At 33.8% G+C, this 25,275-nt stretch overlaps 1 protein-coding gene across 2 annotated transcripts in view; it reads left to right on the forward strand.

Moving 5' to 3' along the window:
* The window catches only part of BLTP1 (bridge-like lipid transfer protein family member 1), a 173,497-nt gene that overhangs the window by 87,143 nt on the left and 61,079 nt on the right, over nucleotides 1–25,275 (forward strand). For both annotated transcript variants that reach the window (XM_069493730.1, XM_069493731.1), the window contains 11 exons: nucleotides 1,403–1,643; nucleotides 2,908–3,050; nucleotides 5,133–5,352; nucleotides 5,807–5,965; nucleotides 7,468–7,643; nucleotides 10,798–10,973; nucleotides 15,633–16,339; nucleotides 16,773–17,018; nucleotides 18,953–19,046; nucleotides 21,494–21,544; nucleotides 23,872–24,078. In XM_069493730.1, coding sequence (XP_069349831.1) covers nucleotides 1,403–1,643; nucleotides 2,908–3,050; nucleotides 5,133–5,352; nucleotides 5,807–5,965; nucleotides 7,468–7,643; nucleotides 10,798–10,973; nucleotides 15,633–16,339; nucleotides 16,773–17,018; nucleotides 18,953–19,046; nucleotides 21,494–21,544; nucleotides 23,872–24,078 — 2,420 coding nt within the window. The remainder of the gene's footprint in view (nucleotides 1–1,402; nucleotides 1,644–2,907; nucleotides 3,051–5,132; nucleotides 5,353–5,806; nucleotides 5,966–7,467; nucleotides 7,644–10,797; nucleotides 10,974–15,632; nucleotides 16,340–16,772; nucleotides 17,019–18,952; nucleotides 19,047–21,493; nucleotides 21,545–23,871; nucleotides 24,079–25,275) is intronic.

Consider the following 25,275-nt stretch of genomic DNA (forward strand, 5'->3'; position numbering starts at 1 on the left):
AGGGATGATATGTTGAATGAGAAACTGATCAAAAATAGAATCCTGAAGAATGCCACAATTAAAGGAGGGTAGGGAGGTTGGATAGAGGTACACAGAGTAGGAAGGAAGAGGTAGAAGAATCAGGAAAGAGTGATGTCTTGGAAGCTAAAGGTATAAAGAGTTTTCAAGCAAGAGAGTAATCATTAGAGTCAAATTTCACATATGATTTAATAAAATAAGGACTAATGATGGAGGGAAAAATATATAATTGCACAAAATAAATACAATTCATCTCTGCCCTAGAAAAGCAGATAACACATCAAAATTAGGGGTTTAGAGCTTTAATTATATACCTTCTCTTCTCTAAGCTTCTGTCTGATTGGTCATATATAAGAATTTTTAGTCAAATTAAAGACCAGTGTATCAGTATTACTAATGGCCAGTCAAGCCATTGGCCAGGCAGGTCAAAAATCTTGTGATGTATTTGATGAAGATATTTGGACTTAAGGCTGGTGTAGTGCTTTCTACTCCCTCCCTGTGAATTGAAGACTGGAAGATCCACAGTATAAGCCTATTCACCCATCTAGTTACAGAAGATAGAACAGAGAGAATGACAGGCATTTCTCATGGTTGGATGCTTTGTCAGATGTGCTTTCCTTGTAAGAGGAAGGAGCACAACATGGTCCTTCTTACTTGAGTCTAGGAATGAAAGGACAGACTAGTAGACTTGATGTTCCTCAGAAAGTAAATGGGGGTGATTCCTGCCCTCTAGTAAATGGTATTCTTCAGTGAAATTAGCCAGGTATTTTCTCTTTAGGCTGAGGTTCTGTTAGGAAAACAGCCAGAAGTTTCTTTCTTACAATCATTACCACGTAGAATAAAATATATTTTAAGTTACATAATTGTTACTGATAATTCCTTTAACTTTCAAGGCAGTTACAAATTCATCTATGCCTAGCAGTTAACTTATAGTAATTTAATTTTTTAAATGTTAAAATGGTGATAGTTACCTAATATTTGAAGAGAATAATTTTATTTCATCTTTGCTTAGTGAATATTTCAAGTAGTTCAAAATACATTTTGACTCTTTATTTGACAAAAAAAGTAAAGTGGATTGAATGCTTCTTAAGGAGAATCCCACTCTTTCATCCCGTATGTAGTGTCATATTGACTGGTGCTGCTGTATTGTTATATGACAGAAAGATGAAGTGTTGTGTTTAGAGACTGGATTCTACAGTCAGCTTATAACTGAATCCTGACTCTCTCGGGTAACTTTGGATAAATTACTTAACATCTAGGTTTTAGTTGCTTCATTTCTAAATGGGGATTATGAGATTTAAATAAATAAATGCATGCAAAGCACTTAATTGGTAACCCTTATTATTACATCAGGTTACTTCTAACCATGTCATTGTTGTTATAGAGTGATGGACTTCCTGCTTTGGTAACATTAAAGAAAGGTTTAGTTGCACTGGCAAGGCAGTGGATGAAGTTCATTGTGGTGACACCAGCCTTTAAAGGAGTTAGCTTACATAGACCAGCTCAGCCCCTTAAGCCTCAAGTAGCTATGGACCACGAACATGAAGACGGACTGGGGCTGGACAATGGGGGTGGTCTTCAAAGTGATACCAGTGCTGATGGAGCAGAATTTGAATTTGATGCAGGTAATTTTGTAAGCCTCTGTTGAATGTATTCTTACTCTACACAATTGCTGTTTGTTTTTTGCTTAGATATGTGTGTTTTCTATTAATAATGCTATTATACCTCATTAAAAAACACCAGGATCCTTTGATTTTCCCCACTGTTATTAACAGATGACTAATATAAGCCAGCCTTTTAGCTGGGTATTACATACTTGTTAACATGACACTTGTGATCATTTTAATAATTTGTGTCCGAAATTTGGAAATGTCATGGCTTAATTAATATTAATATTAATTCATTAATATTATAAGTATGATTTTTATTAGTCCATGTAAGTGGTAATAATGTTGGAATCTTTATACTGACCTGATTTTATAAGTTTAATTCTTTGAAATACAGTAGACTTCTGATCTCTACCCAGTACAAAGACATCTTTATATAACTAGAATGTTTTGAATGAAACATATAAACCTCCTTTTAAAATTTATATTTGTCTGTTTATAATCTTCCATATGCCACAGTCTTTTAAAGGGGCCATTGTCTTTTTTACCTTCCTTAAAGGTACCTGTTAGATCCTGAATTTATGTAGATTTGGGGACCTGCCCTCAGCCTACAATTCTGTCAGCGAAATGGCTGTGTTAGAACAAAGACAGTGGATATGCATTTCTGAAATGTACATGCATACTTTAATTCTTTGCCAAAGGTTGTTATTATCATGACATATAATGTTCAGGGAGAATTTATCTTACCATGTTTTTAGCAAAATATTAAAGTACCATGGGAAATATAGTAGTTTTAAAGTAAGAGATTTCAGAACATTGATATATAATACTTTACCCAGCTTAGTTTTTTAAATAACTTTATATTTAATAAACAAATGTGTTATGAGGAATAGGCTGGATTTTATTATTTATTTTGAAAAATTTCAAGTCTACACAGAAATTGAAAAAACAGTACGGTGCATATCCCTTCCATTTCTCTGCAAATGCCTATGTTAATCTGTGAGCATCCGGTACTTTCTTGAGTTTAGTTGAATTGGCTTTTGGTCTATATATCATTTGCAGGGCAGTTGAATAGTAGCTATTTGCTCCTTTCTTGAGCCTGAGGGAGAGGATTGGGGTTGGGGAGGAAAAAAGAAAAGAGTAAATGTTATATCAAATTCCACAAATAATTTGTCAAGGAATATAAAAGTTGAGTATAGTTATACAACCAGGAACACTGAGGTTGATGTTTTAAGAAGATTTGATAAATCTATTGCTTACTTATTCTTTTGAACTGTTTCAGCCACTGTCAGTGAACATACAATGCTACTAGAAGGAACAGCTAACCGGCCCCCACCTGGTAGCTCTGGACCTGTAACTGGAGCTGAAATAATGAGGAAACTTTCTAAAACACATACCCATAGTGACTCTGCATTAAAAATAAAGGTATATTATTGCTGTTTTTGGTTAGAGTTATTCAGACTTAGAGAGAAGACCTAAAATATTATTTAAATATTAGTTATTCACCCTAAATATTCAAATAACATTTTTATGTTGAAATTAACTTTAGTGTACATATTTTTTTTTGAAAATTATATCATCAGTAATTTATACTGAGTAAAGACCACTTTAACTACCAAGCCTTAGGGTTCTCTTCAATTAATTGAATATTCAATAAAATCCAATAGTGAAAATGCTAATAATCTTATAATCAATTTTAAGCCTTTTAGGCAGTGTGTGATCAATATTTGGTTTGGATTAGACTATTTTATGATTTTAATTATGCTTTAAGAAAACCCTCTGATCAAATTGATACTTTGCTGTTAATGCTGTTCTCTTTCAGAATTTTTTTAAAACATTTTTTTGCTTATAGGTTATAAAAGTCCTCCAAAAATTTGAAATTCCAAATGCTTTGTTTCAGATCTTTGCTTTTCAAGATCTTTTGATCAGTGTAGTCCTTTTTTTTTTTGCTATGTTTTAAATTGATCCAAAATTCTAATCTTAGATGTGACAGAAGATAGAAATTGAAAAATTCTATAATTTTTGGTTTTTTGTTTTTCATTAGAGAGTAGCTAAAAGGTGTTTTTGGTATTTTAGAGCTCTCCAGAGGATTAAATCTTAACACAGATTTTATTATAGGGTACTAGGAAGGATAATATAGTGTTAAGAATTTTGGGATAGAAGTCAGGCAGATGGGTTAAATATCTATTTTTTTTTTCTTAGTAGGTGTATAAGTGACTTTTCTTTATTCATAAGATGGAAATAATCTCTTACCTTGGAGAACTTGTTAAGGATTAAAGAAGATAATATATGAAATGTGCTTAGCAAGTGTTTAATATTTTATAAATGCTCTTTGACCTCTTGTGTTGACATCCTTTCGTCACCTTTCCTCACCTAAGTGAGGATGACTGGTAGGGTATGGAAAGTGTGCAGACCTTTCTGCTTTCCAGAGAGGACTGAGAGTTTAGAGGGCTTCACAGCACTGATGGCCTTTGCCCCTGTGTTTCCTGCTCTCATCATAAAGCCTCTAGTTTCCTCCCAGGTAGATGTCTTTGCTAACTTCATTAAGAAACTGCAGGGAAGGTTGAGGAAGGTAGACAACTTTCTTTTTTCTAGTTTCATTTTGTTTCTTTTCATTTCTTTTTTTTTTAAAGAGAGGATCTCATTATGTTGGCCAGGCTGTTCTCACACTCCTGGCCTCAAATGATCCTCCTGCCTCAGCCTCCTGACTAGCTAGGATTACAGGCTCGACCTGCAGCCTTGGTGCCACAAGTGGCCCTCTGGATCTTTGAGTGCGGCCTTTTCACTGAATCCAAATTTTACAGAATAAATCCTTTTAATAAGGGGATTTGTTCTGTGAAGTAAGTTTGGATTCAGTTGATGGGCCACACTTGGGGATCTGGAGGGCCACATGTGGCCTTGAGGCCTAAGTTCCCTACCCTCATGTTCCAGATCATTTTCAGTGTATGTATTTTTTAATTAGTTTTTTTAAGGAGCATTTTGTATAAGGGAGATTGTGTCTGAGTATCAGTTTGCTGGTTCAATAAATAAGCAATGATGTAAAGAATTATTTCAGGCTACTTTTTTTCTTTGGTACACACAGAGATTGTTCCTTAGTGCCTCTAGAAATACCCTATCCATAACTTTCTGAAGTTCTGATGCTCTGTCTGATCCTTAGGTATTAATAGTGCTTTATTTATCACCATCTGTTTGATGTGCTTGACTATGTTCTGTGTCTTTTCACCAGACTCCTTCATCAGATTTAGAAGGAAATTAGTGATCCATGGTTAAAATAAGTGAATGTGTTTCAACATAATGATAATAAAAATGGCCCTTTGTATTGTATTATATAGTTATAAAACATGTTCCGGTACAATTGAGATGCACCACAATCCTAGGAGACACAATCAGTTTGGGTATTAACGTGCAGGATAGCTAGCAGTAATAGCAACAGTGGTAGTAGTTGTAGTTACCAGCGGTCATTTTTAAATGCATAAGAAAGAACCCTAAGTTGTTTTTGCCCCGTAGGGCATTCACCCATATCATTCTCTGAGCTATACCAGTGGAGACACTGCCACAGATTCTCCAGTGCATGTTGGACGTACTGGGATGCCAGTAAAGGAAAGTCCAAGGAAGGAGAGCCTACTCAGCTACCTGACTGGAAGCTTCCCAAGCTTGCACAACCTCCTGGAAGGGACTCCTCAGAGAAGTAGCGCAGCTGTGAAAAGTAGCTCTCTAACAAGAACAGGTATATCCTCTAGATTAGACCATTATATGTTTGCTTTTATGGGGGAATTAAAAAAACAGGACTTAAGTTTAGTTAGATACATACTTTGGTTGCATAACCTTTCATATTATACCTTTGAGAAAATATTTTAGGAACAGTTGTTCTGTTTGTAATTTTTTGGTGTCTTTGTGCCCTTAGTTTGCATTTTTACATTGCAGCACTGACTAATATTAATCTAGGCATTTAGTATGGTGTGCTACCCAGGCCAGCCAACATAGAATTCTCCCCCATTATAATAAAAATAAACTATTTATTAATGCCTTGATATCCAAACATCAGCATCATGCAAAGAGAGTTTAAAAACCTCTGTAAAGACAAACATTTTAATCTGACTTTTCAAAAATAATTATATAAATTACACGTTCTGCTCCTTAGTACGTAAGTAACACTATACTCAGTACAATTTTATTTTCAGGAAATACAGTAGCCACTGATATGCTATCTGAACATCCCTTGCTATCTGAGCCATCATCTGTGAGTTTCTATAATTGGATGTCAAATGCTGTGGGTAATCGAGGAAGTGTGGTACAAGAATCTCCTGTTACAAAATCAGGACACAATAGTCTTCCAACAGGTATTAAGTTATCTCATTATTTTGCTTAACTGTCTAAGGGGAGTACATATAGTTATAGCAAAATCCTGTTTTTGGAACATGGCTAAAGAATCTCAAACATTTAAGTACCATTTGGTTGAAATTGGCCCATTTGTAAATGCCTTTAATAGTCTTACAATTGAGAGAGTAATAAGCAGTCACTCATTTTTCTTGTGAAAAGGCAAATTTATCAAATATGAGATTATATATAAAGAGTTTAGAACTTCCTTTTAATGTAGCTGGTTTAATTTTCAAAACACCAAAAGGTGGTAAATGAAAAAATTCACAATACAACGTTATGTACCTAAGTTATGGAAAGTATTTTTAGTTTACCCAGATCAGATCCCTCTGAGGCATAACAGCTATCATTTTATATTCTTTATAGTTACTTAATAAATATTTAATTAAATCTAAAGAAGTACTAAGAAGAGTAAGATTCCTTTTCTTAAGGAGGGAGACAAATGAGGGCCATTTATCAATTTTGAAGGAATATGTATAAGTAGGAAGACTGGCAGGAAATTTTCAAAAGAAGTAATGTTGGTTATATCCAGAAATGTAAGTGGAGACACCATTTGTTTTCTTTTTGTATTGTTTTGTATTTTTCCAAGTTTACTAAACATATATATTATTTTCTTATGTATATTTTTACAAAAAGGATATGTGAAGTAGCCTTTGAGGATGGTTATCAAAAGCAGCCAAAATTAATCTGTGTAATAGCTATTTAATGTTTGGACAGCTATTTAAATTCTTTCAAACAGAAACTATGAAAGTATGAAAAAATGGTTGATATGTAACTACTTAGTTCTTTCTTTTGCTGTTGTGTGGACCACTTTGAATCTGGTACGATTCTAATTCTAACCACATACTGGTTCTTAGCATTGGCCCTTTGCTGAAGAAGATAGAAGGATGGTGCTTCCACCAGCTCTTGGAAACTTTCTGGTACTAGTCTCACAGTACCACATAGAGAACATACAGTTTAAATTTCAAGGGAACCAGAAAGGAACAATTCCCTTCTGTCATAGGTCCTTTGTCTGGGGAGTTAAAGGATAGTGGGAGCACAGAGGAAATAAATAGTGCCATTTCATGTTTGTTCTGCCTCAGGAAAGCATGTGTGTGATTCTGTGATACCGGTGGCTTTTGCCCTGCTACTTTCTGTAATTCTCTACCTCAGTGCAAAGCTGATGGGGCATTAAATGCTTTTCAGAGATCTTTCTGCCATAAAATTCTATGTTTTGGACTGATTGGCTTTAATATAGACTTTAAGGATGACTGATATTTTCTGAAAATTTAGTTTAATTTCATTTTTCATTAATAAATCATGTCTGTAAAATAACCTAAAAGTACTAATTATTTTTTCTTTTCAATTTAAACAGTCTAGTATTGGTACTAAAGTACAGACTTCAAAAGTTTACCTTGCTATATATCCTTTTATGTGTTTCTATTTCCTAATAATTTACATTTTATTTTTGAAAATTTATTGTTAGGTGTTGCACCCAATCTTCCTACAATACCATCAGCCTCAGATTTCAACACTGTCTTGTCTAGTGACCAGAATACTTTGGATGGGACACATTCTCAGCGTAGCACTAGTCAGGATGATGTGGCAGGTGTAGAAGAAGCAAACCAAGGGTTTCCTGCTGTTCAGCTTGCTGATGCACAGGTGAGCCAGCCTGTTTTTCCCAATTGTAATAGTGCCTCCTTAAGCATACTTAGTAACTGTTATGGAACCATCAAGCAGTATGCCTCTTAGAATTCCAGTAGAAGTCTTTATTCTGTGCCTCTCTGCCTCCAGTCTTCACGCAAAAAGTACATGGATTGATTATAAATGCAAACTAAGCATCTATAGATGATCATTAAACAGAAGAGTCTCATATAGTAACATTTTTGTTATTTGTAACAAATTGGCCAAGTAATGTGATTAGAAAGTTAAATTTAATCATATGCTATAGTCCTTAATGCTACCTTAATACTTTATTGACTGAGCAATGGGGAGGCATTGATGATTTTAGAGCAGAGGAATAAAGTAACTAAAACTGTACACGTAGAAATAGTATGTGAGTGGCAATGTGTTAAATGGATTGAAGTGGAAAAACTAGAGGTGAAAGGATGAGTTATTGAAATAGTTCACACAAGTGATAATGAGACTATAAGCTTAGATGGTTGTGGCTTTGCAAAGGTAAAGATAAAGGTAAAGACTATTGTGGAGGTCTTATTTAATTGATTAAATGTGGAGAGTGAAGAGCAAAATCCTTTGAAACATACTTTTTAGTTTGAGTGACCAGAAGGCAAGTGAGAGAGTGGGACATGAATCTTCTCTAGATTACTTATAATACCTAATACAAGGTAAATGCTGTGTAAATAGTTGTTAACTGTGCTGATTTTTTTTTTTTCTTTTTTACAAGATGGGATCTCGCTATGTTATCCAGGCTAGTATCTAACTTCTGGGCTCAAGTGATCTTGCTGCCTCAGTCTCTCAATTAGCTGGGTTTACAGATGTGTGCCACCACACCTGGCTTATTTTTTATTGTTTTTTCCCCCCCTAATATTTTTGAGCCGTGGTTGGTTGAATCCTTGAATGTGGAACTCGTGGGTATGGAGGGTTGACTGTATTTGTAAGGAGTTAGGAAGGTCACAATCAAAAAAAGAGGCAAAAAGGGTTAATGGATGGAGCAATATTTGTAGAGAAATGAGAAGTATTGGAATTTAGAGTCAATTATAGAAAGAAATGCTTTAGACATAAAGGTGCTTTTCCTCTAAGAGTTTTTGGGAAGTTAATAAGGATAGTTTACAACTACAATATAGAGATAAGTTTTCAAATTGTTTCAATTGTCTTACTAAAGGAGGTAATTTATGTTAAGAAATGTATCAGTTGCTTTTAAATTTTCATGAAGTTTACTTCCCCAGTACATTGGAGTAGTTTTTATTTTATTTTTGGAGATGGGGTCTCACTGTGTTGCCCAGGCTTGGCTCAAATTCATGATCCTCCTGCCTCAGTCTCCCAAGAAGCTGGGACTCCAGTCACCTGCCACTGTGCCTAGTTCTAGAGTAGTTTTTAGGGACTCCTTTATTTTTTTTAAAAGGAAGAATGGGAACAGAAATAATTTTTATCTTTTGGGTTATATGATAAGTTCATCATATTTTTTAGCGTTCAAAACACATTTTTAGAGATAACTATACTATTTTACAGATAAGACTCTAAAATCCACCAGGAACATGAATATTCAATAGTACGGTAAAAATTGTATAAGATGATTTAGGCATGTGTGAAGGTTGGACTGGGTGGGAAAGAGAGCTTACCGCAGACCCGCATAAAGGATTGCTTAATAGTGCTGAGGATCTAATTTCTGGGCTTAAGTTAAGGGTTTATACAAGTGTTGATGTGACAGTGAGTGCAGTTATATAATTTTCTCTTATTCTTAGCAGCTCAGGTATAAGAATAGAAGAGGAGTGATCCAAAGTAGATGTAGCAAGAAAAATGACGTGAAGAGATATAAAATAGAGTCTAGGAAGTTGCTAAGGTGGAGTTTAAGCCAAGGTTGTGGGTGACAAGGAAGTCACATAACTTTGGAACTGAAGTGTTGATTGAGTCATCTGCATGGCTATTGAAGTCTTCCAGGATGCTCAGTTGGGATGGAAAAGAAAAGAAAGAAAGTCAGAAATCAAAGTCCCTAATAGATATGAAGGATTAACTAGGAAGCATACGTTGATGACAAAGATTTGGAAAGATGGAGGATGGCTTGAATTTTGCAGAGGGAAGAGTTTTTCCATTGAGTTCAAGAACAAACCTAAGGAAGAGTAATGCCTAGAAAGAGTATGCCAAGCAAGTGTGCAAGGGAGAGAAAATTTCTCCCTATATTTCCAGTCTAGAGTAAAATTGTTTGAATTCTCTCATTCTAGCCCTTTCAGACCATCAAAAGAGTGGCCTCTCTTCCCAAGTACAAAAAAATAAGGTGACCTAGGACAATTGAAAATGCGGACTTGGGTCTCATTGTGTAAATGGCACTTGTCCATTGAGATGGGGTTTTTTAAGCTTCAGGAAAATATCACTAAGAGAGAATGTATAGCGCAAGAGTTAGAAGAAGGCTGAGGAAAGCACTGGTTAGCACCTATATTTAATATGGAGAAGAAGGAAAAGGAACTGTGCAGTAGAGGATGAGTAGTCAGAGCAATTATAGTGCTCTAGCATTGAGCACGTGTAGTTGCTTCTGTTTGGGCTAGCTCTTAGTGATTATGAAATTTGGTTAACTAGAGATTTAACCAGAGGAATGTATTTGCGTAAGCATATATTATACTTAAAATGCAAAAGAAGTTTTCTGTCAGAAAATACATGTTAAATGACTATTACTACCAAGGAATATCATTTTAAAATAAGTCAGATAGTCATAATATAACATTTGAAATGTTTTTATATTAATACGGGAAGTTGATAAATCACTTTGTGAACTTAATATACAAGCTGTTTTTTAAAGAAACAGAAACACAGTAGGTATTCATGCCTTTTTTGAAAGCAAGAGGTAGAATGATTTACACTAATTCATAATTTTCCTTGTACTTTCCCACAACTAAGCAGGGTCAAGAAATCTTTGTCCTTAGGATTAAATTGAGGATGAGTGACACATAATAGGTGCTCACAAATGTTAAGTTTGTAGTAAAATTAGAGCCAGTTAAATGAGACCATTTTTTTGCTTCACTTTATGGTAATGATATGTACTGTAGTAGGATAAAAAAAAAAAGAGCTGTATTTTTCTATATATAATTCCTGCAGTAAATGATGAACTATAAATTGAGCTAATATGAACGTTTATGTCTTTTAGGTTGTTTTCAAACCTCTTCTGAGTCATACAGGAATCCAGTCACAGGATACAGTGCCACTCTGCTACCGAATGTACTTTGGGGAACACCTTTCATTTTCAGGGACTTTGGACTGCCTCAGAGCAGATATTGTGGATTCAGACACAGCCAAAGAAAGAAAAGGCAAAAGAGCAAGAAGGTGTCGTTTGCATTTTTGTTTAAAATTTTGTGCAAGATTTATAGTACCTGTTTGTTTTTAACTTTGCTTTCTTCTGATTTTAATGAGCAAGTAATTTTAATATCTTAATGAGAAGATAATTACCATTTAATAAAAGTAGTAGCCACATTTTCTTATTAATAACTAGTTGATTTTTAGCAACAGATTTATGAGGCCTATTTTTAGGCATATTTTTATACCATGTTAACACATATATGTGGGTCATCTGAAATACGTAAGTTGATATACACACTCAGCATTTATTTATTTGGCAGTAGTGGAACTCCTATGATCCTAAGGATTCTAATTTTATATATTTTACCTAGAATTTATTCCTAACCCCTTTATGAGTTGACTTGAGTCAGGTAGTATTTTGTATTAGGAACAGGGTAGAAATCATATTGAGAGTGTAGCCATGAAAAACAGATAAACAGGAATACTAAGTGTAGCAGAGTGAAGGTTAAGAACCATCTTTTGTTGCTTTTCTGTATTGACATGGATGGTTTTTGAGATTTTTTTTTTTTTACTGCTTACATAGGCAATTGTATACCCACTAATAGGATTCGACTAATCTTTTGGGAATTTGGAATTTTACTTTGAATGGGTCTTTAGTGGACAGAATAGTTGAATATGGAGATAGATGGCATTTATGACGAGGTATTTGCAACATTCTTGGTTTCATCCTTTTTGTGCTATTGCAAGGTGTTAAATTAAAACTAAAATACTTGTATCAAATATATAGCTAAGTAAAATATATTTTTCGTTTGAAATACTCTTATAAAGTTTAAATTTAACAAAGTTAGTTTTTATAAAATTTCATGGAATTACATATGGAAAAATATAGTTCTCTTAAATTTTGTTTCAAGTTAAAATGTCTGAGGAATTTCTAATGGCACAGGAACATGGAGATCACATTGTTTTTTTCTATTAAATACAAGGTGTCCTTGCATTTCACAATAGTGTGGAGTATAACATAACAATGACCATGCAAGCTGAAACAGTGCAAAGTGATTTTCATAATCAGTGGGAAAAATTATTTTTATTTTGTAACCTTGACAGTGTTCATCAAAACGTACTGTTTATTATAAATGTACAGTGAAATGAAAAAAAAATAAAACAAATATTTAGTACACTATATTTAAAACATTAGAAATATTGAGAATTAAACTTTTTTATTTCTTTGTAAAAACTTACCAAACGGTAGTTTAAACTGTCCTTTTCCTCTTCTTATGATATAATTTACAGTAAAGAACGAGCATATTTTCTGTGCCTGGCAAAATGTCATACTCCTTTGTAAGCATGGTTCGGTTTTGAATGTTTATCTTTTGCACGTTCAACATCATGAAGCACTCGGAGTTCCTTTCACTATGGAGTTTTTTGTCAGCATCATTTCCTCTGGGATATCTTCATCTCTTTTGTCACAGCCATTTTCCTCTTATGTCAATAAGGCTTCACTGAATTTTTCTGACTGCATATCTAGAGTCTTGAACAGTAGAAGCATCGACATTTCCATGGTCAGCTGTTTCTTCAGTAATTCCATTTACAATGAATTTTCACTACCAGTATTATCATTTTTTTGTTTCTTTGCTGCATTTTCATCTTCGTTGTCCAATTCCTTCTTTTTGATTACTCATTTTTGTAAAATGTCATGGGGATTTATCACTGGGAGACAAGGAGGCAACACAAGTAACTACTTGTCTTTGAGGGAACTGAATAACAAATGTACTTTAATAAATCACTGTCACTGACAAATTTTCAAGAAGTGATGTGATTGGTCAGTCATGGTGTACACCTGTTTATGTAGTGACTGAAGAGCTAGCAGCAAGTTTGTGCTTTATGCAATTCACAGTAAATTTTAGTTAAAAATTTGAATCATATTATAAGACTATTATTTAAACCATATAACTGACTTTTTTTATGTTGGAACCATCAAATCTAGACTCAAAACATTAAAACCTACATATACTCCCTATTTAGGGTTAAAATATCTGAGGTAAACTTGTATTTCTATTTGTAATAGCTGGCTTTCATATAAATATAAACATTTATATATATAAATGTATATATACACACATACAGTATATGAATCTTCATTATATAATTAGAGTATCTATAATTATATAGAGTATAATTTATATATAATAGATTAAATATAGAGATATAGATTATACATGTAAAATTTGATTATGATTATAGCCTTACTTATTAGCCTAGTAAATGCCATGTAATACTGCCACAGACTAGACCAGCATCTGACCACACTTCTCCTTTATGTTCCCAGAGAGGTTATTTGAGTGATTCTCTGAACTTAATTGCTTTTGGTCTAGCTAGCCAAACTTAACACTCCTTTTAATTTTTCTACTATCACACCAGCTCTGTGGTAAGAATGCTCCACATTCTTACAACTGACTCATGGTTAGATTTTATTTTTCAGATCTCCTGTAATTCCACCTCTAACTCTTACTTATTTGGAGATCTTCACCACACTATGTTTTTCCTAGTCATTAATTTCAGTCTTGTCTGGATTTTTTTTGTTTGTTGGTTTATTTTTGTAGCACATTGTTTGTTCATTCTGCTAACTATTATATAACACTTTTGGGTTATAGTTTCTTATATAAACATGTATAACTCTCCTGCTAGATTGTAAAGCCAAGGCAGTTATTAAACCATTTAGTATAGAGTCTGGCATGTAATAAGTCCTTATAAATATTAGTTTCTTTATGTCTTCACTGTCTTCAGTGAAAATAGCTGCATATATCCAGGTCTTGATAAATGCTTTTAAATTTTAATTATAACTGTTTCTCTACAGTGCCTATGTCAGATCTTCACTTGTCTGGTTGCATTTGCCTTGAATAACTGCTTCTCATATCCCCAATTTTTTTCTCCCTTACTTGCATCTCCCCTCTTTAAGACTTTTCTTGCCACCCATACATGCTTTAGATTCTTATTTTTGCTGTTGTGGATTATTTTCCTCTCTTTTGAGTCTTCTCTCTCCTATCTGTTCTAATTCTCAAAATCCAGTTTTTCTTTCTCTGACCACATGCTTAGCATTGATTATACGCTTCCCTGTGAGTTTATGCATTCGCATGAATCATACTACAATATGGCTTTTTTCTTATTAAATAAAAACTAGTATTTATTAAGAAATTGCTATTCTGTGATTATAAATTCTTTAGATTGAAAACATCAAAGCATATTCTGATTTTTTTCTTTTTTTACAGAAAAAACTCCTAGGTTTAGTTTGACCTATGTGGCTATAAATTCATAGAAAAAGAGGGACAGGCCGGGCGCGGTGGCTCACGCCTGTAATCCTAGCACTTTGGGAGGCCGAGGTGGGCGGATTGTTTGAGCTCAGGAGTTCGAGACCAGCCTGAGCAAGAGCGAGACCCCATCTCTACTAAAAATAGAAAGAAATTATATGGACAGCTAAAAATATATATAGAAAAAATTAGCCGGGCATGGTGGCTCATGCCTGTAGTCCCAGCTACTCGGGAGGCTGAGACAGGAGGATCGCTTGAGCTCAGGAGTTTGAGGTTGCTGTGAGCTAGGCTGACGCCACGGCACTCACTCTAGCCTGGGCAACAGAGTGAGACTCTGTCTCAAAAAAAAAAAAAAAAAAAAAAAAAAAAGAAAAAGGGGGACAAAGTACCTGTTTACAGTTTCGGTGTTTGAGGTTTATTCTTATTATTGGTAGTCAGTTTATGGAAATTTGGGAAATTTTTGGTTTTTTATTAATTAAATTGACTATAAAATTCTTACATGAAAAATCTTTAGATAAATAGAAGAATTTGCCAAAATAATTTTTATGTAAGATTTTAAGGATTTTTTGGTGTGTTTCTTGTTTTTTTTTTTTTTTTAGTTGCTTTTCCTCTATACTTTGAACATGGTGAAGTATACCATGAGGGTTTCCTTTGTGATTTCTTTTGTTTGTTTGTTTGTTTTGAGACAGAGTCTCACTTTCTCTGTTGCCCAGGCTAGAGTACAGTGGCGTCATCATAGCCTCAAACTCCTCAGCTTGAGTGATCCTCAGCCACCCAAGTAGCTGGGACTACAGGTGTGTGCCACACCTGGCTAATTTTTCTATTTTTTGTAGAGAGAGAGTCTCACTTTTCCTCAGGCTAGTCTCAACTCCTGTCCTCAAGCTGTCCTACTACCTTGGGAGGAGTGCTAGGATTACAGGCATGAGCCACCATGCCTGTCCTGGTCTCCTTTTTAATAACAAATAAAATAATATTAAATGTGAAGAAATTAAATATGTAGTTACAGAGGGGAGGGGATGATTAATGGAGGTATCCTAACTGATCTATAATTAACTGTACATTTCAATACTGTAGGGCTGTATCATCAGATGGCAAGAAAAAATGTTTTATCACTTCACTGAAATCATTTCTTAACATAAAATGATTTTGACTTGTTATTCAGTTTTAGAGTAAGATCAAGAAGGAAGATTTAAGGCCCATCTTCCAACTTGTAAAAAGACTGACCTAGTGAAAAAGCATATTCTACTGGTTCTCTTGCTCAAAATTATTTAAATCACTTACATTTCACCTTAGAGATTATTTTGCTTATAAATTAATAACGATGTTCTGGAAAAAAGGAAGTAAAACCTTGTCCTTTTTTTTTCTTTTTTTACATTTTTAGGCAAGGCCATGTGAATCTTCCTCCACTTGAGTTCAAACCAGCATTAATGTTGGAGACCTTTAGCATCAGTGCTGTTGTAATGGAAAAGTCAGTGTGCACCCCTCAGAACTCTACCAGTGCCCTTTCTTTTCATGATCTCAACAAACGTTATTACAATACCTTTCACTGCAACTTTACAATTTCCTGTCAGTCAATAAGCCAACATGTAGATATGGCTTTGGTTCGTCTAATACATCAGTTTAGTACAATGATAGATGACATCAAAGCGACTCAGACTGACATTAAACTTAGCAGATATACAGCTGGATCTGCTTCCCCAACACCTACCTTCAAAACCAGAAAACATCGAGATTTTCGTTCGTCTGACTTCAGCCGCAGTTCTAGAGGAAGTCTTAACGGTGGCAATAGAGTAAATAATGCAAAGAACAAACGGACCAACAATGAAAATAACAAAAAGGAATCTCGAAACAAAAATTCATTAGGAAGATCTGAAAGAAGAACTTCAAAAGTGTCTAGGAAAGGTTCCAAAGATGTGGTGGATCACATGACTATTCATATGGATGACTCAGATTCAATTACAGTATCAGAACAAAGTGAGCCTTCCGCTGAGTGCTGGCAGAATATGTATAAATTGCTGAACTTCTATTCACTTATTTCTGATCCAACGGGAATATTGGAAAAATCTTCAGAAACATTTGGACCAACAGGTGACAGACATTTTTATGTTTTTTCGATTTTTGCTTAGAATAGCAATAATTTGAAAAAAGACAGCAGGTTGTTCATCATTTCCTTAATGTTATAAGTGGATAATTGAAATGCAGAGAAACTGGCAGTCACCAAGGAGAGAAAATAGTAATGGCATTTGGAATATCCTGCCACCCGATTTCCCATCCTCTCTAGTCTTTACATGGCATGTTCTTAAAAATTTCAGACAGACATGATTTAAAACATCTAGTTCTATTTACTTTTGGTATGAACTTGGGAAAATGTTGAAAAAAATTTTAAATCGTTTTGCTGGGGAAGAGGAAGAGGAGGACTGGTTGGGAATGTGAAGGGAAGAAAAGTAAGATGATGTTTGGAATGTCCATCGATTTTGCAGTTTTCATCTCTAAAACTTTATGTTTCCATTTACTTGTAAAGGAGTTCGGAGCCCTACAGAGCCAACATGTAAAGTTGTGTTTGAGAATGAACAAGACAACAACAGTTTGACTAAGACACAGAGGAAACGTAGCTTGGTAACTTCTGAACCTCAGCATGTTACTCTAATAGTGTTTGGGATTGGCATGGTGAACCGCACACACTTAGAGGCAGATATTGGTGGACTAACAATGGAATCAGAACTGAAGAGGATCCATGGCAGTTTTACTCTTAAGGAAAAAATGAAAGGTATCACAATTTTCTAATACCATAGTGCTACTTTTCTACACTATGCAATGTCTCTGAAATTCCTAATTGGGAGTTTTTCCTCAGAAAACAGGATTTCCCAAGTTTTTCAATAGAGTAGTACCAAGAACTTTGAATGCAATTGAACTGAGACAGCTTTGATATCTAATGAAAATATTTGGGCACATAAATATCAAGCTAATGTACCTAAACCCAATGGCATGTATTCTTTGACTGTCTTTTAATACCAACTAGTAAGATGTCTGTAATGGCTGAAAATTTTACCAAAATAATGAAATTTGTGAAAAATTTGCTTTTCTTTGCTTTCTTCTAAAGAAATTTTATACTCCAATACTCATTTTAGTACCTCTATAAAAAGAAGTCCCTATAGCCGATACAATATTTTCTAGGTTAATGAAAACATACCATTCATCTTGAGACTGATAACAGGGTATGGCATTTTATCAAATCTAGGAGACCATCAATTTGAAGGTACACCGTTATTTTATGTTTCACAAAGAAAAATAATGTTGCCAGATATGGCGAGATGCCACTGATTGTAAAATGCATCCCAACTTCAGTGATGCTAAAATTAAAAAAAAAAAAAAAAATGCAATGGATACAGCAGCATGAAACTGATGTTGCAGGGATTCCCTTGCAGCAAGGACTCTGTAATACCAGTGTCCTTTCTTTCTGGTTGTAAAAATTACCTGACAGGTTATATTACACAAGAAAAGAAAATTATGAATCACAATGTGTTTTTATCATTAACCTTATGATTACCAAATATGTAAGGTCCAATGAAAAGTTATTTTGAACCTACTTTTCATTATATACCCTTCACCTGTTTTGTATTCTGAACATTTATTATTTACTCAAAAACTAATTTTAAATTAAAAATTATGTACTATTAAAGAAAATGCTCTGAAGAAATTAGATGGATTATAAATTGATAAGAAAAATACAAACATATCAGCCCTCCTTAGAAAAATATAGGCAAAGGATATAGACAATACCACACACAAGTTCAGATGACTGAGTTGACATAAAAAATTTATTCAACTTTACTGATTAAAAAAAAGAGTTATCAGTTTTTTCATTTGTTGGTTTAGCAAAAGTTAAGAATGACAATACTCAGCTTTGGTGAGAATCAGAGAATCAAGGAAATGAATGTTTTCATTCTCTTCTAAATGGATAGAAATTGGTTTAACCTTCCTGAAGGTTAATAGTTTTTATCAGTAGTCTTTAAAGCACATTTATCCTCTGACTCAGCAACTCTAACATCTGCAAAACTAGGTAGAAGAACTAATCAGAATTGTGTGAAAAGATGTCTGTACAAAGAAGCAGCCAGTCTGGCATTAAGGAATTGGTAAAGTTATTTTTATAGCCATATGACAATTTACAACTTACCCATTAAAATTATATTGCAGAAGTTATTAATATAAAAAAATGCTAAATGAAAAAAGTAGCCAAAATGGTATGTGTGATTTCATTTGATTTTGTGAAGTAATAAAAATATTTACATCCTCCATTAAAATCACAGGAATTATATGGACCAAGAGTGCTAGTTTATGTGGTTCATTTTTTCCTACTTTTGTTTTTGATTTTCCAAATTTTCTGCACTAAGTATTATTTCTGAGATTTAAAATGCCATTAGCCTATTTAATGTCAGTAGACTATTTAATGCATGAATAGCATATTAAGATATGTATTTTGTATTATTCCAATTTTGACATGTAATTTGTGTGTATATATGAATGCAAGGAAATAAACTGTAAAGAAATTTTTTAAAAAGTAGGCTTGAAATAGTTGAACAAATTTTGTCATAACTTTAAAATGATCTTTTGTCACAATGTTATAAATAAAATGCAATTTTATTATAAAGTACAGTTATCTTATTTCCAGAATTTACATAATTATTTTTTCTTGTATTTAAGATGTTTTACATCAAAAGATGACTGAGACATGTGCCACTGCTCATATTGGTGGGGTTAATATTGTGCTGCTTGAGGGGATTACACCAAATATACAGTAAGTGTGTTGATTTTTATTATTTTCTTATAATTGTTTGTTATAGTTTTACAGAAAACTTAAGGCTCTTTGGATGAACCCATACCTGCTGAGTTTTGAGGTTTATACACATAATCTCAGTTCCCAAATATTTAGATTCTGACTGTCATTAAGAATATCACCAGATAAAATGTTTTTAGAAAAATAACTTTTTTCTTTCTAAAACTGGTTTTACTACCTGCTTCTACCCTCCCAAAAAAACTGACTCCCAGTACATTGTTAAGACAGTATAACAAGAAAAGTGATCGCAATACAAATTTCAATTCAACATATAAGAGGCCAATGTTCACATAATTCAAATAGTTAAAACAAAATTACAGGCAAAGAATATAGACTCACTTAATTTTATATTAAGTAAGCATTATGCATATTCACACTGGATTTCAAAACTTTGTCATTTTTGCATTTAATGTATTTAACAGTAAAGCCTATGAAATCCTTGTAATAATATAGATGAGCCTTTTATAGTGAGTATGTCATATACTTTTGTTTTTGTTTTGATACTTTGTTCTTATCTTTTCCTTATAAGTTCTGTTTTTGGATCTGTTAAGTATTGCCCTGATAATGATTACCTTTATACATGATATTCAGATGATTAATTATTTACCAATATATTTAACCATTTGACTTTATTCATACCCTTGGTAGTATAAACTTCACTCCTAACTTCCTTTCAATGGAGCAGTTTTATGCTGTAACTACAAAATTGGTTTTGATAACTTAGGTCAGATTTTGAGAATTTGCTCTTTCTTAATATTATAACCAGTTAATGTTGTGCTACTTTTGCACTGTAGTGCATCCATCATGCTAAATAATGACGAAATAGATCTGGTTCAGTGCTATAAAAATTATTAGTTATAGATTGACTAAGAAGTATGATACGTTACAGCTCTACACATATTTTAAGAATCTGAATAATGTGATAGCTATGTAGGGGAACATTTCCTGAAATGGATGTTTATAAATGGGTCATAGCCTTCTGCAGTGAGTTTTAGTTAAAATCAGCAACCTCAGAGCCCATTGTGAAGACTTCCTGGAGACCCTGTCAGGTTTAAGTCTTGCTGGAGTAGTTTGAACCTCTAAGTCTAGAACCAAAGACTATGTATTCATTTCATTACAGCTGCCTAGTGTCCATCACATTTCCTAAACAGTCTTTTCAAGAAAGACCAGGAAATTGCAGTGGCTGTGAGAGATGTATCTTTCTCTGTTCATTCAATGTGGGGGGAGTGGGTATTATTACATGTTAATTACAGTATTATAAGTGCCTACTCTGTGCCAGGAGCCTCACCTAGATAATTTTATTTAATCCTCACCACAAGCTTGTGAACTGGGGTAATTTTATCCCCACTTTGCAGGACAATAAAGTGAGGTTCAGAAAGATCAATGTATTGCCTAAAATGTTGAAAATCATTTAGTCAGTAAGAAGAGATGCCTGAACCTGTACTCCTTCCACCTCATCATGATGCTTCTGCAGAAAGTCTACACAGACCATGGATTCCATGATTCCTTTGTTGACTCTAAATTTGCAATACCATGGCTACTTTCACCTATTCAGAAAGTAAACTAAATTTCTTTAGATGTTCCATGTGTTTTATTTATTCTATCCTCTTGGATCTCTTATCTCTGTTATCTATTATCTCTTAAGAGAAGGGCTTCAAATAGGCTCTAAAGTTACAAAATGTGATATTTATGAAATATTAATAGATTTTTTAAAAAGCACTATATAGTTGATATTTCTTGGCTTTTCTTTCCCCAAATAAAGATGCCTTAACTGTTTTATTTGAAAAATAAAACTTACTCATTAGTCACTGCCAAACTCATACTGTTAAGATATTTTGGATGTGTTCTTTGGTATTTTATTTCCAGTTACAATTAAAAGGAAATGGAATGGAAAAAAAAAAAAAGAAAAACAGTTCAAAACATACTTTGGGCCAGGTGTGGTGGCTCACGCCTGTAATCCTAGCACTCTGGGAGGCCAAGGCAGGTGGATCGTTTGAGCTCAGGAGTTCGAGACCAGCCTGAGCAAGAGCGAGACCCCGTCTCTACTAAAAATAGAAAGAAATTAGCTGATCAACTAAAAATATATATATAAAAAAAATTAGCTGGGCATGGTAGCACATGCCTGTAGTCCCAGCTACTCGGGAGGCTGAGGCAGAAGGATTGCTTGAGCCCAGGAGTTTGAGGTTGCTGTGAGCTAGGCTCATGCCATGGCACTCTAGCCTGGGCAACAGAATCTAAAAACAAACAAACAAACAAAAAAAACAACATACTTTGAAGGAAAATGAATGTTAAGAGTGGGAAATTAGAAAAGCTTTCCAGATGATTGGTCATATTACAACTAATTTGTGCATGAATGTTTATATGCTTCCTTTTTGTTTTCTTGCTTTCTCTTGAATCTTCATCTGTAGACTGGAGGATTTTCCTACATCTCCTACAAGTACAGCCAAACAAGAGTTTCTGTATGTCATTCTTTTTCCTGGCTTTGTAATTAACATAGTTTTGAGTAGTTTTAGATATTTAAATTATCTTCATTGCTGTGAATGTATGTAGTTATTGTTTTGTAGCTTTAATATAGACCCTTTATAGACTGAAGTTTACTGGTATTCAAGGAAAACACAGGTAAGGGCTACCTTTTGGTAATTTATACCTTGTTTTGTTGTTGTTGACAGGTTGTAATGCTGTAGTTGCTTTTTTAGACAAGTTACTGCTAAAATTTCTATGATCACAATTATTTGTTAATTTTTGATATAATATAAAGCTAAAATATTTCATTTTGCCAGTGAGTTTTCACTAGTTGCAAAAATAATTATTAAAACACTAAGAAGAAAGCATCGGATAACTCAACCTTATAATTCTGTTTTTAAGATGGGGAGAGTTTGCTGCTCTATTGACAGATCTGTAGCTGTACGGTTTCTGGTTTAATTTGATCAGCGTAGGACCACCATGTTGTCCAGCTGCAGTCACGTAGTGGTAGGCGTCATTTCCATAGACTATAGTGTGAATGGGGCTCTTTCAAGTTGGGCAACACAGAGCCCTTGAAGTCCTTAATATCAAAATTTCCACTGGAAATACCACAGTAGGATCTGCAGTGTAGGAGTTGTCAGCCCCATTAGCTTTCCATTCTGACTTTTGGTATATAATTGAGAATCCAGTGTTGCATATGTGCTTATATAATCAAAAGTAATATTTAGGAACACTTCTACAGGTTATAAGGGTAAATAGCAAGATAGGTGTGGAATGTCTGGACTGCTGTGGTAGCAAGACAGATTTCTTTGTAAATGTGTGTTTAGTTTTATTCAATAGATGGATGCTATGCACAACTAAAGAGCCATTTGCATTTTAGCACCATCTAGGTATGTTGTGGCTCATGTTGAAACTGAACTTAAAATATCGTTGTTGATAACAGTGATTTTAATTATTATAATGTTAGAAAAGATTCAAAATTTAGTTAAGTAGTCAGGATTCCTGAGCCTGCCCTCATGCTGACTAGACCAATTCCATAGACTACTCCCCCCACTCCTATCCCCATCAGTGATCATCTCTGAAAATAGTGTCTTGTAGAAGAAAGAAGCATAGTTCTCTAGTAATCATTTTTTTAAATTTTATGTGAGATCTGGATTACACTGTCAGTTAATAATCAAGACCTCTGATAGAGCTACTGTTATGCCTCTCAAGACTTATTCTAAAAGAAGTTAAATGTGATGAATTGATTCTTTCTATCATTGAGACTATAAATAAGTCATTGGTGAATCTTCTGCAGCCAAAGCAGAGATTAAAGTTTGTAAACTAACCTGTAATTAATGTGAAATTTGCATTTTGTATGTTTTGCCAAATCTATTTGTTGAGAATGTTTTGCCCATTTGAAGGATAACATTTGTATTAGAAGCTATCCTTTATTATGTAGGTCTTTAAGGGTGCAGCTCATTACCTTTCCATTTTATATGTTAAAGACTGCTGTATCATGGCTTCTACATACATGTCCTATTGTATACTATCTGTGGAATTCCACAGCTGTAATGTTGAGAGTTGTTCTTCTGCTTTACTTCTTTCTGCTTTTTCATTTCAAAAATATTTGGTGAGTGCCTGTCATCTTCCAGGCACTGTTCTAGGCGTTGGAAAGAGAAGAAGAAAGATAGTATCTTTGCTTTATGTCTATCCTAGTAAAGTGTACTAATGCTTAACTAAGAATAGTGGCCTTTCTCATTATGAATCAGACTTCTATGATTTCTTTGCCACTGAGTGAAAATGTAAACTGAAAATAAAAAGCAGAAAATGCAAGTTACTTTATTTCTTGCTTCTTGTCAATTTCTTTTAACATAGTGGGTGATTGTTAGTAAAATTTCTTTGACTTCTTGATGAGATTTTAAGAAGTATGGTGAATTTTCTTTTTATATTCAGTGTTTGCTCCTTTTAGTGGTTGTATAGATCTCTAAAATAAATTGGAGAAGAGAAGTTCTGAATAGGGAAAAAAAATCAAAATAGAATTTTGTGTGTGTATGTATGCATGTAATGTGCTAGTGTTCATGTTTTTACTTACATGTAAGCACATACTTATTTTCTTCTATAAATTCTATTAAAGAAATAGAATATTATTCAGTAAAAACAATGTAAAATATATTTTAATATTTTTAGATAAGAATATTTCTTCAATATATGATTTAAAGATATGAAAAATCTTAAGTTGTTTTAGTTCCTTAAATTATTTAAAAGTATCTTGCTCTTAATACTTTCTCAAAATTTCTCCTTATTTGGCTATATTTTAATGATCCTCCTTTTCTGTTGATAGAACTGTAGTGAAATGTAGTATTGCCAAATCCCAAGCCCTCTATAGTGCCCAGAGAGGGTTGAAGACAAACAATGCTGCTGTGTTCAAAGTAGGAGCTATCAGCATCAACATTCCTCAGCACCCTGCCACCTTACACAGCATGATGGTTCGAAGTTCTCACCAACTATCTAAACAAATCTCAGACCTCATCAGACAACCTTCTACAGCGTAAGTTATTTTAATTTGTTCACATTCTGTAATTCCATATGATACCTCAGGATATTCTTTGCTATGTTAACAAAAGTTTGGAGGAAGATGAAGGGTTATTTCTAAGTATTGACCATTACGGACCATGGGGCAGGTAAAGAGTAGCCAGACATGATCATGGGAGAGTCATATTAGATATCATCAAAGTACTATGTCATAAATGCAATTGTCAGTGTTCTGTATTGCATAAACAAAGCTTAAGAGATCTTAGAGATTTGTGGACATAATAAGAGATAATAATAAAAAGCAAATTAATGAATTCTAGGACTATATCATTCTTTGTTTACTCTGAATTCACTGAAATTTATGACTGCATAAATTTAAGAAATAGCAGTAGTCACTTATGTCCCATGCATGGTCTTGTGCTGTCCTTTGTATAAAATTATAGTCTATGATTCAAGGCAGCATTCGACCATGCCATATAAATATTGTAAAGGGCAGTAAGTCAGAACTTTGCATATTAACCTTTATTCCCTATGTCTATAACCTTTGTTCATGTGTCTGCATTGTAGAGTCTTATTCTTGGTCTGCAAAAGTTATACCTAATAAAAATATATGTAAAAGGTAAAAAATTTGTCATGTTTTTTTTTCCCCATCCTATGAAGTGGGAAAACATTAGTGTGTCTTTTCATGGTATCCTAAAACAGTAATTTTTCTAGTTGTTCTATCAGAGATCTTTAATTTTGATGTAACATTAAATCATGGCTGAAGTTGACCTAAGTAGTAAAAATTTAAATACATTGTGAATGGAATATGGAATCTAGAATGTGTACATGAGTCTTAGTTTTAAAATTCTCTAAGAAATTTTTCCCTATCAGTAGCGTAGTAGTTAAAAATCAGACCCTGGGGTCAGACTGACTGGGTTCAAATTCTAGTTTCACTGCTTTCTAGCTGTGCTTCTTCATTTACAAAGTGGAGATAATGGTACCTACTTGAACAGTTTTGTGAGGTAAATGAGATAAAATACACAAAGCACTAAGAATAGCACCTGGCACTCAAATAGTTATTGTTGTTGGAGTTGGCATTATTATTCTTATCAGTGGTAATAATAGTAGTGGCAGCAATATTGATAGTATTACCGTCAATAATAGAGTGCATAATGGTTAAGTCATAGAGTTCGGAATCAGAGACATCTGAGTTTAAATCCCAGTTTTACGG

This window comes from Eulemur rufifrons, chromosome 18 (assembly GCF_041146395.1).
Source record: "Eulemur rufifrons isolate Redbay chromosome 18, OSU_ERuf_1, whole genome shotgun sequence".
NCBI classification, from domain to species: domain Eukaryota; kingdom Metazoa; phylum Chordata; class Mammalia; order Primates; family Lemuridae; genus Eulemur; species Eulemur rufifrons.